Genomic DNA, 14,382 nt, shown 5'->3' on the forward strand with positions numbered 1-14,382 from the left:
CGATTTCTATGAATAAACGACCAAATATGTGGAAATATCGATGAACATAGATTACTTATAAAACAGATTAATGTGTGACATCGAAAAGCATTCATATCGATACATCGATTCCTATCTAGTTTATTATTTTTCCGCAATCGTATATTTCATCCGCTTCACGGAAAAATATTGAATCTTAGATGTACCCTACCTAACTAAACTTAACCTAACATCTTACTTAACCCGTCACTCACCCTAACCCTACCTAATCAAATGTAACCGTTCCCTCACTCTAACACTAACCCTAACCATTTCTAATTAAACCTAACCAGTTCCTCAGCCTAACCCAACCTATCCTAACTTAACCCTACGTTACTTTAACTTTAACTTTAACCCTAAGTAACCTACCATTATCCTTAAAGTAACCCGTTCTTAACCTTCCCTGATTCTTACCCAACCTATTCTATCTTAACTTGTCCCTAAACCTAACCCTACTTCACCAAACCTAACCAGTACATACCTCAAACTCTAACACTACCTACCCTTTGCCAAAAACGTTCCTAACCATGCGTAATATACCATTGTTCGTCCTTAACCTTAACGTAACCCGTCCCTATTCTTACGTAATTCTTACCCAACTTATTCTAACTTAACTCGTCCCTAAACCTAACCCTAATTCATCAAACTTAACTAGTACATAACTCAAACTCTAACCCTTAGCCAAACACGTTCCTAATCCTAACATTAACTTTTCCTAATCCAACTAGCTATGCATATTCCATAACGCAAAATCGGTGTGGCGAAAATGGTCACCCACAAAAATTTATGTACCCAGCCATAAAGTATATCCATGTTAATATAGAAAAATCAAATAATATCGATGTCTAATTAATTTTAATATTAAACTAATGAACAATTTAATGACTGATGTCTATTAAGAAACTTCTAACTCTTTCCGAAATCAATCAATATGTTCAAACATATTATCAATCGATGATTTTGATACATTAAAGAGTATAAATAATCGATAGGGATTAAAAATCGCCGTCTAAAAATAAAAGATTATTTTTTCATAATATCAATGCGTATCGACCACTGATAAATTGTTGTTAGACTTATGACTATCGATCAGCGATAATATCGAAATATTATAGGATATCTTAAAATCGATAATATCAAAATATTTATGATCCTTTTTAATTGTTTCACATTCCTAGCTTGTAAATCAATCTGATACAAAACCCCATATTGAAATCAATAGATATCACGAAAAATTGAATAAAGAAAGAATGAATAACCTGTATTCTTATAAAATCTCGTTGCTACTTTGGAGTTTTTATATTTTCAACATCACGATATTTTGATAATTTTTGAGTGCCAATCTTCCTCTTTTTCGGATTCGTAGTAATTCTATTGATGATCACATGACGTCTCTATTCTCCGAGAATCGTTGAAATTGATCTGAATTTTAACTGCATTTTGAAATGTACACTTTTCCTATTTAAACTTTTTTTAATTTGCATTTTCAGAGCGCAGAGGAGTGGAAAGTCGTGTTTTACATAGCCAGCACGATATACCTGATAGGAGCGATCTTCTACTGTATTTTCGCGTCTGCAGAAAGACAGCCTTGGGCCGTCGAAAAGGATGAGAAAGGGGACAAAACAGAACACGCTTACACCAACAACGGCCTATCCGTCGACAAATTATAAACACAACTATGTACATATATTTATAATAAATTGACAATAAAAAGGCAAAGGAAAGTTTTCTGACCCGTTTTTCCCCACCAGAAAAAATATCGAACCACCCTGGTAAAAGACTTCCGGGAAATTCTGAATGGAAATTCAGTTGATCGTTAATTTGTATATCGAGCATGTGCGGACGATGTTTGCCGGCGTTTTCACAGTAGTTAAGGGGCCTCTTGGCGTGACAAAAACCCTTTTGTGATGCCACCGTTCAACTTAGTCCTCTTGTGCCTTTTTCAAGACTTTCTAGGTATGTTAATTAACTCCCAAAGTTTAATGTTTTAAATAAAAGTATAACTCGAACAGAAATAAAACTTATTGCTTACTTCTCAAACTATAAATCCAAATTGAAGGTAAGAAAAATTATTAGATTATTAAAAAAAAATAAAATAATTAAGAGTGTATTTCTTAGTGATCTGTTGTTTCATAAAACTTTCATACAAAACCAATATGACACCACAAGAATAGCACCTCACTTTATGCCCTGAAGATGACCGGAATAAATGTCGAAACGTCGGCAAAAAAAATGAAAATGGTATTTTTTTAAACTATCTCATTTCTGACCGCTCCTTAAAACTTCAACAAATTATAAAATAATTAAATTATTAGATTATTAAAAAAATAAAATAATTAAGAGTGTATTTCTTAATTATGCCATAACTCTTTCACACAAAACCAATATGGCACCACAAGAATAGCATCTCACTTTATGCCCTGAAGATGACCGGAATAAACATCGAAACGTCGGCCAAAAAAAATTAAAATGGTATTTTATTAAACTATCTCATTCTTGACCTCTCCTTAGAACTTCAATAAATTATAAAATAATTAAATTAATAGATTATTAAAATAATTAAGAGTGTATTTCTGAGTGATCTGTTGTTTCATAACACTTTCACACAAAACCAATATGACACCACAAGAATAGCATCTCACTTTATGCCCTGAAGATGACCGGAATAAAGGTCGAAACATCGGCAAAAAAATTAAAATGGTGTTTTTTTAAACTATCTCATTTCTGACCGCTCCTTAAAACTTCAACAAATTATAAAATAATTAAATTATTAGATTAAACAATTAAAACTTACTTTTTACTTTATTACTTATTAATTTATTAACTTTTACTTATTAACTTATTACATTAATAATTAAACAATTAAAAAAATGATTCGAAATCTTCTTTCCAACTAAAAAAAAACTCAAAAGTTCATGATAGAAAAATATAAAAAAATATATTAAGTTTATCACGAATACATTTGTAAATACAAAAATATTTTTAAAATATAGAAGGAACTAAATTATTTGATAGTCATTGTCATGTTTTATATCTCACACTTTTGCCATTTCTCACCCTCCTTTTTCCTCTATCATACCCATTTCTCTTTCTCTGCAAGTTGTACATATATATTCAATTCTGTCATCCTAGTCTCCGCTATATAACTCGTGGAGTGGGATCTGCCAGAAGGAATATGATATTTATTGATTATTTGGGTGAAATATAGGAATTTTTCACGAGCCACGAAAATCGAATCGAACGAACATCACCGGATAGGTGTCAGCATTTATTTTGTTTTTTGTAGGTGCTCAACCCCTCGTTCTCAAACGGCTTGACGTTCCGGACAAAGTCTCACTGGGAAGTTCACCCACCCTGAGATGCGAACTCGATTTGAACGGGTCCAAATTGAAGTACATCAAATGGTACAAAGATGGTAAAGTGTTCTGTACACTTTCACCGTACAAGACGCCGAATTTATACCAGACGGAAATCAACGGTCTCAATACAAAGGTCATTACATTTTCTTTCGTTGCACCACGAAATTACTTGCTTCCATCGATTTTTATCAATATTAATACAAATTAAAATTTTATTATTTATCAGGACGTTGCCTGTAAAAACACAACGGTCAAACTGAACAATGTCACGGTCCAATCGGCTGGCATTTATACGTGCGAGGCTTCGACCGTTCTTCAGAATGTCATGAGCAGCAAGAATATGTCAGTCATTGGTGAAGATTTTACTATTTTAAATATAACAAGTTTAAAAATAGTTGTTAATATTTACAAAAAACTATTTACAGTTTACCCGATGAGCGGACCGGTGATAACGGGATTAAACTCGGTTTACAAAGCTGGAGACATCATCCATGCAAACTGCACTGCGCCTCCGTCCAACCCTCCTCCAACTTTGTCGTGGTTCGTTAACGGATATTTCGTAAGTATAGAAGCAACGAGGCTTAAATATTTTCGAAATAACAACACATTGAACTAATTGTCTAGCTCGTTCAACTAAGCCACGCCAAAACTGTACAAACTGACCAAATTAGCCACGCCTGATCAATTAATTTGGTATATCTTAGCCCACGCCCACTCAGTTAATTTGACAAAACTTAGCCACGCCCACTAAGTGAATTCGAAACAATTTAGCCACGCCCATTCGATAAATTCTACACACATTAAGCACGCCCACTCCGTAAATTCGGCACTGCTTAGCCACGCGCATTTTATCTTCATTGAACAATTTTCTAGATTGTTAAAAAAGTCATTTGATCATAAAAAATAGTATTGTCGTTAGTACGTAACGTTAGTAAATAGGGTTTATCACTCTCCCGCTGTCCAAATTTAGGAACGTGTGCCCTTGACCAAAAGAGATTGTAGACACGTGATGAAAATTCTAGACTATAAGGTGACACAAAAAAAAAAGCCACGCCTATTCTGCAAAGCTGCACAACTAAGCTATAAAGTTGACCAATTAGATAGCTGTTAGGTTAGTCTAATCTGCCATGATGATTAACTTAACAACGTCCAATAAGGCAAGTCGATCAGCTAAGTTCCACCAACTTAGACGTGAACAATCCAGTGCGCTTAACCAACTTGCCGCCCCAACACCTAATTAAATCAACTGAGCCACGCCCAATCAATACATTTGACAAATTTAACCACGCCCACACCAAACTCACTCAACTTTTCCCCGCTGAATCGGTAAAATCGTTCAACAGTCTAAACTGCTACCAACTTCGCAACGACATAGAGCAACTTAGATATGTTAAATCAAAAAGCGCACTAACTTCGTCTATGCCAAGCCATCAAATTTCATAAAATCACTCAGCTGATCTACGCCTATTCGAGGAAAAAGCGAATAGCTCAATTAGTACAGTTGATTAGCCAACATTTAGCCAGTTAGGTTAGTCAGTAACTAATAAACTATCCACATTCAACTTGGTCTGTTCGACAAAGACGACCAAATCAGCTACGCCCAACCACCAAAAAAATATTACGTAATTTTTTTTATATTTTTTTATTTTACGAGGGTTCGCAACAGCAGAGGTTATATCAACCCTCGGTGAGACGGTGTTTTTGAAAAAAAAGGCCCATTTGTAAGTATGTCGGGTTCGAATGCAGGGCCGCTGGATTCGAACCCTGGACCTTTACCTTACAGTGATGAGCGCCGTGTCAACGCCTAAACCGTTGCGGCCACCGACGCCCCTAATATTACGTAATTATTGGCAAAATAACTCGATTAAATATTCGTGCAATTCAACTGTTCTATTCACTTAAATGTTTTATTATTTTTCACTTCACACTTTACCTCCTAGTTCCCACCAGGGTTGAATTAATAGTAACAAAATAAATACTAATTTAATCGTTTTGAGCTATTTTTACATAGAAATACAGGAACAAAACAAGTTTGGAGAAATAATAATATTTAAAATAGAAATTTCTCAACAAATGGGATATATATAATATGTTCAAGGTGGTTAATGGATATATCTGTGCCCCCAAGGCGGATTGGCTTTTCAAAAACAAGAACAATAATAATTTTGGTAACGACAAAAATCATCTGAAGGTTTTCCATCAAGAGCGGTATTAAATGAATCGTTATAATATTGAGTATAACCATTGAAATATATAAATATTGCGGAATTTATTTAAACTTGTTGTACTTTTTATAGTTTAATTTTCGTAAATGTGAGTACGTTTTTTTTTTAGGCTGATAAGTTTTTGGTTCACGAGTACACGGAAGTTGTTGGCCCTGGTGGGCTTTACAGGCGGATTTTGGGCTTAAAGCTTTTGGCACGGGATGAGCTGTTCTTAGGCCCTGGAGGAACCATTTTCCTCGTGTGCATCGTGTCCCTTTCCGGGTTCCCTCCGTGGAAGGCGATCGCCACGGCGAACATGGCCAATCCGTCTTCATCGCTGCCGATCCGGATAGAAAACGAAGAAAACACAACTGAGATGTTGATAAACACACGGTGCAACAACGATGGTAAATAACTTTTGGTTTGGCGACCATAGAAACATAAAAAAAATATTTTTTTTCTTCAAAAGGAAATATAAACAACCTAACGTGGGAAATTTTTGGCTTTGTTCTTTGGCACTGCGCTGAAATAATGGCGCAAAAATTTAAAGCCTGGATTTAGGTACGTTTAATTTTTTAAATATTTCATAATCCATTATTTTATTAATTAAAACTTTTCCAGATCATGATGACATATTTGGAAATTAATGTGTTCTTTTAATTGTCTGCAAAGAAATTTATAGAGTTCAGTGAAAACACTGTTAGTGCAGAAAAAATTACAACATAATATGCAATTTATGTTATGGTAATCTATTAAACATGATAAATTGAAATATGTTTTCAATAGTCGTAACTTTTTTATTATTTTTTAATTTCATAGAATTTGTTATGTGAAAATACACTGTTTTCTATTGCAATATTTACTTTTATTTACAAGTATACTGATTATGTATCGATACTTTATGAATTTGAAAGTTTAAGGCAAAAACTTTTTTTTTACGAGAGTTCGCAACAGCAGAGGTTATATCAACTCTCGGGGTGTCGGTGTTTTTATATATATAAAAAAAATGGTAAGTATGTTGGGTTGGAATGCAGGGCCGCTGGATTCGAACCCGGGACCTTTACCTTACAGTAATGAGCGCCGTGACAACGCTTAAACCGTTGCAGCCTCCGACGCCCTTTGAAAGGATATTGGGTATTCTTTAATTGGGTAATACAATTCAGAGTAAAATTTATTTAAACAACTTGTTTAACAAAATAAGCTTAAAGCACATTGGACATGAGATGAAAAAATATACAAGAAAAAAGTTTTATCTAATCATTAGAACTATTAATATCTAACAAGAAGTATTTAACAGAGTTAAAAAAATTCTCAGTTTCACTATTTTTAATGGCTATCTACATTGAGTTATTACATTGGCTAAAATGCTTACAATTCATAAAATACAATAATACAAATCTTAAAATCCGGGACTTATTTTTCGTTGAAGGCCTGCAAATTTTCCAAATACTGTTCAATTTTTTCCAGTAGATTCGTCGCGACGTTGGCGAACTGTTCCCAAAGTCTGTATTCGGCGCTTTCCGATATCCTGTCCGGTACTTCCGAACCTTCGGTAACGCCAAACAATTTTTCTTCATCTAAAAAAAATTTTTTTTATGAGTTATTATTTTTTTTTTAAATTTACCAATTGTACCGAGAAGATCGACCAAAACGGCCAGCAAGCTGTTCGTCGGCTGGATCCCAAGCGCGGCGTATAAGTGGGTCGAGTCGATGCAGAAATTCCACAAAGCCTGGCATACCAAGCTTGCCAGACGCCAGTCTCCTTCGCAAGACTGCTTAAGCACTACTATCAGCCTAAAAACAAAAGTCTTAAAATGCGGCTTTTAAAAACCTTAAGTTCTGTCAGACCTTTGCACTCCGTGTGCTTCCTTGAATGCAAGACGCTTATCCCAATCTGCCATTAAATTCACGAGGACACCGGTCGTCGTGAACAAAAGCTCTTTATTCTCGTGTTCAAGACACCGGACTAACTGGCTTATTCCTGGAATTTTAAAGAAAAATCTCATATCTGCTTTGTACTAACTTGTTGATCAGTATATACCTCCAATTTCCAAAATGTAATCTCTGACTTCTTTCGATCTGGTCAGGTTGCCCAAAACTCTTGTCACTTCAATCATGCTCTCTTCGTTTTTCGTGAGTAGAAGTGTGCTCAGGACTTGGGTGATTTCTATCTGCCTGAGAGCGAAAGGTCCTTCGGACGCTGCATCGGGCTCTGCATAGTACGAAAGGTTGTTGAGCGTGCTGAGGGTCGACATGACTAGTTCTTCACTCTCTGCAGCCGACTTTCGTCTTAAGACCATCAACAGAAGGTCTAAAAATCTTCCTCCGTCCTGAAGTTAAAAAAAAATTATAAGGTTAGGTCTAAAGTTTAAGACAAAGTTTAAAGCTTACTTGAGCCTTCTGTTGATCGATGGTGCCAACGTCGTTATTGGTGTCATCGTAAATGTAGCTCACGCATGTCATTCCGATTCCAACATCATAATTCATGCTCATGTTCGCAACTATTCTTATCATCTGTACATTTTTGTCAGAGGGTAAATAATATAAAAAGTCCAAAATGTTTTGATTACCTTGATTATGACATCTTCGATGGAACCGTCAGAAGCCCATTCGGGGCTGTTTTGTTTCAAGCTGTTCAACCCACTTTTTTTCATTTGTTCTAGATCTTTATCAAGATAATTCTCTAAAATGTTCAAAATCGCCGTCATAGATCCAGGCTCTTTATAAAGCTACAAAAGCACATAAAACATAAATTATTAGCAAAAAGCACAAAATATTGATTATAAAATGAATAAATTAATAAATTTAAAAATTTATATACCTTGTATCTGGCTGATTCACTTTTAGCAATGATGTTCCCAAGAGCGTAGGCGAATCTCACTATTATGTCTTGCCTTCCAGGATACTTGTTGAATATTTTGATTATTGAACGGAAGCTGTTTTCGTGCATAATGATGGAATCGCAGCACTCGTTGTGTGTGGACAAAATGCTATAAAAAAATGATTAGCGTGATCCTTTTAATTTTACTTTACTAATTTACCTTATCGTCCTGGCAAGGTTGCTCACTAAGTCAAGATCAGCTGAAAATAACTCCATTGATGTACAAAGCTGTCCGATCGCTCCTGTTTTAACAAAATGGCTTAAAGTGATCTCCTCACTGGCCACATTCCTCAATGTCCCAGTTAATTGGAACATAGCGTGGCTCGTTTGTTCTGGTATTGCTAACAACTCTAGCCTCTGATCAATAATAATATTTTTTAAAAATTCATTAAAAACTGATCATCGACAGTCATCATAATTCAACCAACTTACAGCGTTATTTACAATTTTGAGATGCAAGACCATCAAATCTAAAATTCCCAATCGGAGGGCGACTAGGAGGAGTTGTTGGTTCATCGTGAGGAACTTCAGAGCTCCATAGCCGTAAATGCAAGCTTCAGCATCATCGATGGGACTTGCCCTACCCAAAGACTCGACAAACAGCTCTGCAATATAATATAATAAATAAATCTATAAAAAAAAGGATACAATTAGTTTAAATCACCTAATAAATCTCCCTCGAGGAACAAACTGTCATTTTTATCGCTCCTTGAAACTTTGAATATCAATTTTGTTACCGAGGACAAATTCGGACCTTTGACTCTGAGCTGAAATGTAAATTGAAAAAAAAATTCAATCTAAAACTTTGAGACACGTTGAAATCTATAAAATACTTTGAACTCCTCAGTTCTTCCTTGTCTGCCCATTCTCACTGGATAAACAAACCAGTTTTACAGATATAACTTCACAAATTAGCTTTGAATAGGCAGACCGGTATGTATCTGACCATAATTAACAAAAGAAGTAATATTAGTGGTAACAGCAGTAGAAAGTAAAATGCAAATGATAATTTTAACAATAATAGAAGAATTCATGGTAGTAGAGCAGTAATAGTAGCAATATGACCTCAAGTTGTAACATTGTAGGTACTATTTTAGTAGTATTTGAAACAACAGCGTTAGTAATAGTATTGATTAAAAGTTAAAGGTTAAAAGGCCTGTGTAACAAATATTAGCCTATGGTGCAAAATAGAATCTGAACAGTAGCTGAAAAACAAAACAGTAGCAGCATGAGTACAAGCATTGTAGATAAGAAGAATTCATGGTAGTAGTTATATAACAGTGGTACCTAATAATAAAGAAGCAGTAGTAATATTTGTACACTAATACTAATAAAAAATATAAGTAGTGATAGTAGCTCGTAAAGGTAAAAAAGTCTGCTTCGTTTTGGCCAATCACAATCCAACCAATATTGGTCTGTTGTGCAAAATAGAAACAAAATGATAGCGGTATGAGGTTAATTATCATCTGTAGATATTAGAAGTGGAATAATAATTGTAGTAATAATAGAAGAATTCATGGTATAGTAATACTAATAACAATACCATACTATACTATGGTAGTAATAGTAGCAATATGATTGCAAGTTGTAAATTGTAGGTACTGTTTTAGTAGTAATTGAACAACAGTGTTAGTAATAGTATTGATTAAAAGTTAAAGATTAAAAGGCCTGTTTACAACCTAGTGCAACAAATATTAGCCTATGGTGCAAAACAGAAACTGAACAGTAGCTGAAAAACAAAAGAGTAGCAGAGTAGCATTGTAGATAAGAAGAATATGGTATTAATTATATAATAGTGGTATCTAATAGTAAAGAAGCAGTAGTAGTAATATTTGTAGGTACTGTACACTAGTACTAATAAACTAAAAAATATAGGTAGTGATTGTAGCTCTTAAAGGTAAAAAAGGAGTCTGCTTCGTTTTGGCCAATCACACTCCAACCAATAATTGGTCTGTTGTGCAAAATAGAAACAAAATGATAGTGGCATGAGGTTAAGTATCTTCTGTAGATAATAGAAGCGGAATAATAATTGTAATAATCATAGAAGAATTCAAGGTAGAAGTAACAAATAGTAGTTGTATCTAGAGGATTAGTAACATTTGTAGGTACTATATCAGTCATAATATAAAATGGTAGTTCATAGTAGTAGGAGTTAAAGGTTAAAATGAGTCAGCCTCTTTTTTCACCTAATGTACCATAACCAATATTAGTCTACTGTGCAAAATAGAAACAGAACAGTATTTGAAAAACAAAATAGTAACTTAATTAGCAATTAAATTATTATGAATAATAAGTAGTAGTTTTAGGAGCAACATGTGCAGGAGCAAAAAATTAATGGTAGAAGTAGAAATAGTAGAAGAAATAAATTTGTAAGATAATAGAAGAATGAATGGTAATACTAGTGATAGAATTATAATAACAACAATAGGGAACAGTTGTAGCATACTTTAGCCTTTAGTTTGTTTCAAGTTTAGTCATTACTACTTTGGTATGTTAAACACTGTACATGAAACTATAAATTAGAAGATGCTCTTGGGCCAAAGTCCTGTGTACGTGTCGGACATTTAGAGAAAGGTTGATGTGTCCTACTTGATTGAAGTATACCATTCCTTGGCCACCATGGGAAGGAATGCCACTTGATATGAGAATTGTGCTTGAGCAAGGATTTGGGGACCCTGTTTGTACTTTTTATATGAAACAGGGCTGCTTTACTGTAGTATGGATAGATATGTTCATGCATATTAAAATTGAATGTATTTATAAGCGTGAATGTAACGCGAGAGGGCTGATTGTGGAATATTCAGTACCCCATCGACTCTCATTAGATTAGTAATATTTTATTTTAACCTGTATGTTTGTGTATGTATGTGAGATGTGTGCCAAGTCGAGTTTATATAAATCAATAAACAAGTAAATACAAGGTGAATTATATTAAAATAACTTACAGCCAGTATGATTTTTGATATTTGCAAGAGCAGAGGGTCACTAGCATTTTCTACATATTTATAAAGTGATTTTAAAATCAGACTTTGTACTTTGTTGCTTCCTTTATGTGTCATCTCGCTCTGTACTTTAGGGTAGAGCTCAGTTAGAATCGGTGTAACTTCTTGCTCGAGAGAATTTTCTTTCCCGCCTGTATTTTATTGTAAAAATAAATAATTTATTGTTTAAGTGATTTATTTAAGAAAATAACAATTTACTTACAATTATCGTGCAGTGCATTTATTTTGTTTATAAGGTCGATAATTGTTACTGTTTCGACTGGTTTTTCAACATCTTTCTTCTCATTGATCCTATTGTCTTCTACAATATCAGTGCTCGATTTGCTTTTCAACAGCGGTTGTATAGACGGGGTTTTAAAGTAGTTGACGCATTTATTTGGATGATTGATCGTAAGCGTTTGCACATCGTCATTCTCGTCCGACTCTTTGATCGAGTCGTTCCTTGGAGCGAGACCTTTAAAATTGCTGTGTTTCCTGCGCAAGTAGTTCTTATTTTTTAGGCTCGCTTTCTCCCTCTGGTACCAAGAGGAGGTAAGCGCAGAAAGGTTCCGAGGCCTAGGGACCTTCTCGGTGAAATCCGTCCTCTCCTGCGGGCTGCTGTGTGTCTGCCGAAGAATCTCAGACCACCTTTAATTAACAAAACTTCATTAAGTTTTACCAGTTATTGGTTAGAATTAGACTGAATTATAGAATATGTGTATTATGTACTCCTCCATTTTTAAAGCTATTTTTTTATTTTTTATTATTACCTTATGTCAGTTGGTGGTTCAACTTCTACCTCCTCTGGCACTTTAAAAAAAAAAAAAAAAAAAAAATCAAGTATAATTTCAATTAATAAAATAAAGTGATACTTGTTTAGTGAAAACATCATAGTTTAAATGATTTAAAAACAAAAATATTTTTATTGTCTCTGATCTAGCCTGCCTATTTGCTCTGATTTGGTTAGTCTGTCAGACATAACAAGACCAGGATATCAGAGATGATTAAATTACAAGTCCATTAACTTGCTTCAACACAATATCTCACAATATATTTGCCATTGAATTATAAATTATTGACCAAGGTTGACTTTAAAAAAATGTATACATTTTACTGTAAATATTTTGATTTTAAGGAATACCTGAAGTAATTTATGATATTAATTATTTTTAGTGTTTTCTTAGGTTTAGAAAAGCTAAAAGGAGAAGAAGAGTGGTTTATTGCTTGATGGTAAAGGGGCTGTTAGTCCTATGAGGTATACCAGGAAAATATATTATTAAAACAAAGTTCCATGATAATTCAATTTCCGTACAAGTCTAACGTTCACATTTTAAAAATTGAATTACATTGAATAACAAAAAGAAAAAGAAAACAACGAAAGTTTTTATCATGAAACTTTATTACTTCCAATTATCTGTAATAACACCTCGACTATCTCAACTGGGAGCTTACAGTTGCTTAATGACGAGGAGACCCTCGACGGAAAGTCTGGTAGCCTCCAGGGTGGCAGACGGTTCGGCACTTTGAAAACGCTGCTCGTGCTGCGCAACGGTGGTAGTTTCACGTTATTTTCAACATCCTGAAACTCAACCTGTCTCAAGCTAAAAACAAAATATCAGTGATTGTATTGTCTGTTTTTATTTGTTTTGGTATACCTAATTGAACTAGGTGGGCGACTAGTTCCGGCTTTTAGCGATCCGAAGAGTGTCCTTTGCCTCTCTCTGGGCGTAAAGGGTCTTTTCGTGTTGACAGGCTTTGTCGCCATTTCCGCCCTCGCTTCACTTATTATTTCAGCACTTGTCTTTAAAAGGCAGCTGGGAGGCCTATAGAAAGCTCGCTGTGGTTCCATCATCGCACCTGATTACAAACACTCAACATTATATGCAATCTTTAAACAACAAAAAACACAAAAATAGTTAAAAGAATTTCAATGCGTTATCCTTTCTGCATACTGAGCGAAAAGCTATTACATGCTTACATCAGCATTACGTAAAAATGAATATGATTACATGATCCATATATAAAATTGTTCAAGCCCCATTTTTTAATTTGAAGGTGCTTATGAAACTTCGCGTTCTAAAAACATCCCAATGTTTCACAATATGCTTCCCGTACTCTCGTGGATCTTTGTATTCATACAATGTTTATTTGGGGTTGTCATAGGGATACCAATTTCAGGGTTGTTCTCCTTTGGGTGGCAAGTTTACCTTTTAGCTAATCAATATTGGAGACACTCTTGGTTTTATTTTCCTCAAGCTCAAGCCTTTGGAACAGATTAAGACTTCATAATTACTTTAAAACTTAAACTCGACCTAAATTGACGCCTTTTGTCCAACTAAAAACAAAATGTGATTAAAAAAAAATTTCTACAATAGTAAACAATACTAAACAAACATATTATCCACATGTTATTTCATATGTGGAATCTATTTTAAAGAAAACCAATTTAAAAAATAAACTTCTAATTCAAATTATTGTTACAAACACAAAAAATATGAGAAATATTAACTTTTGAACCACACATTTACTCATGTAAAAACAAAAATAAAAGCTCTTTTAAGATTTAAACAAATAAACTTGAACAAAAGTAATGTTCAAACACTCATAAATGTTTGTTATTTAAACAAAACCAAATCAGAAAGGATTAACATCATTTAGCCAAGATTTAAAAAGAAAGCAGAGGTAAAAGTGTTTATAACAGGTGAATTCTTCTCAAAAGGACCGAGTTTATTAAATCAGATTTAAAAAAGATTTGGATTTTTTCCTAATTAACTGCTAAAAGAATGAAAACCTTTGTGCCTTTTCAATATTAAGGGAATTGAGAGAAAACGTACTAATTGATTAAATCAAACCCACTCCCTTTAAGCCGCTTGTTATTTCCCTACAATGCAAAATGTAAATTTTTATTTATTATATTATAAATAATATTCCTTTCTCGC

General features: G+C 34.1%; 3 protein-coding genes across 9 annotated transcripts in view; 2 read left to right on the plus strand and 1 right to left on the minus strand.

Annotated features, from left to right (window-relative positions):
• Nucleotides 1-1,732, plus strand: part of LOC106667633 (vesicular glutamate transporter 2) — a 54,747-nt gene extending 53,015 nt beyond the window's left edge. For all 7 annotated transcript variants that reach the window (XM_014395707.2, XM_014395701.2, XM_014395706.2 and 4 more), the window contains one exon: nucleotides 1,509-1,732. In XM_014395707.2, the coding sequence (XP_014251193.1) occupies nucleotides 1,509-1,688 (180 nt within the window). In that variant the 3' untranslated portion in view covers nucleotides 1,689-1,732. The remainder of the gene's footprint in view (nucleotides 1-1,508) is intronic.
• Nucleotides 1,733-1,851: 119 nt separating this feature from the next.
• On the plus strand, nucleotides 1,852-6,357 carry LOC106667494. The gene is made up of 7 exons (XM_014395449.2): nucleotides 1,852-1,974; nucleotides 3,305-3,510; nucleotides 3,604-3,730; nucleotides 3,803-3,936; nucleotides 5,712-5,988; nucleotides 6,051-6,142; nucleotides 6,203-6,357. The coding sequence occupies exons 1-6, from the start codon at nucleotides 1,926-1,928 to the stop codon at nucleotides 6,140-6,142; spliced, it is 885 nt and encodes a 294-aa protein (XP_014250935.1). The 5' UTR covers nucleotides 1,852-1,925; the 3' UTR covers nucleotides 6,203-6,357.
• Nucleotides 6,358-6,892: 535 nt separating this feature from the next.
• Nucleotides 6,893-13,862, minus strand: LOC106667639 (armadillo repeat-containing protein 2). Its single transcript, XM_014395715.2, has 16 exons — nucleotides 13,651-13,862; nucleotides 13,099-13,300; nucleotides 12,896-13,044; nucleotides 12,214-12,253; nucleotides 11,667-12,091; nucleotides 11,408-11,595; nucleotides 9,127-9,229; nucleotides 8,895-9,067; nucleotides 8,623-8,819; nucleotides 8,403-8,571; nucleotides 8,152-8,310; nucleotides 7,973-8,095; nucleotides 7,623-7,911; nucleotides 7,430-7,562; nucleotides 7,215-7,375; nucleotides 6,893-7,158 (listed from the first exon to the last, which is right to left on the minus strand). The coding sequence occupies exons 2-16, from the start codon at nucleotides 13,293-13,295 to the stop codon at nucleotides 6,995-6,997; spliced, it is 2,670 nt and encodes an 889-aa protein (XP_014251201.1). The 5' UTR covers nucleotides 13,296-13,300; nucleotides 13,651-13,862; the 3' UTR covers nucleotides 6,893-6,994.
• Nucleotides 13,863-14,382: the final 520 nt, after the last annotated feature.

The sequence above is a fragment of the Cimex lectularius genome, unplaced genomic scaffold, assembly GCF_000648675.2.
Source record: "Cimex lectularius strain Harlan isolate CLEC.00 unplaced genomic scaffold, Clec_2.1 scaffold74, whole genome shotgun sequence".
Lineage (NCBI taxonomy): Eukaryota > Metazoa > Arthropoda > Insecta > Hemiptera > Cimicidae > Cimex > Cimex lectularius.

Bases quoted from the DNA above. Each gene is read 5' to 3' on its own strand.
- LOC106667639 (XM_014395715.2), bottom strand. From the start codon at position 13,295: ATGATGGAACCACAGCGAGCTTTCTATAGGCCTCCCAGCTGCCTTTTA. The intron at 11,596-11,666 runs GTAAGTAAATTG...AATAAAATACAG, and splicing joins AAATGCACTGCACGATAATT to GCGGGAAAGAAAATTCTCTC. The intron at 8,572-8,622 runs GTAAATTAGTAA...ATTTTTTTATAG, and splicing joins AACCTTGCCAGGACGATAAG to CATTTTGTCCACACACAACG.
- LOC106667494 (XM_014395449.2), top strand. From the start codon at position 1,926: ATGCCACCGTTCAACTTAGTCCTCTTGTGCCTTTTTCAAGACTTTCTA. The intron at 3,937-5,711 runs GTAAGTATAGAA...TTTTTTTTTTAG, and splicing joins GGTTCGTTAACGGATATTTC to GCTGATAAGTTTTTGGTTCA. The intron at 5,989-6,050 runs GTAAATAACTTT...TTTCTTCAAAAG, and splicing joins CACACGGTGCAACAACGATG to GAAATATAAACAACCTAACG.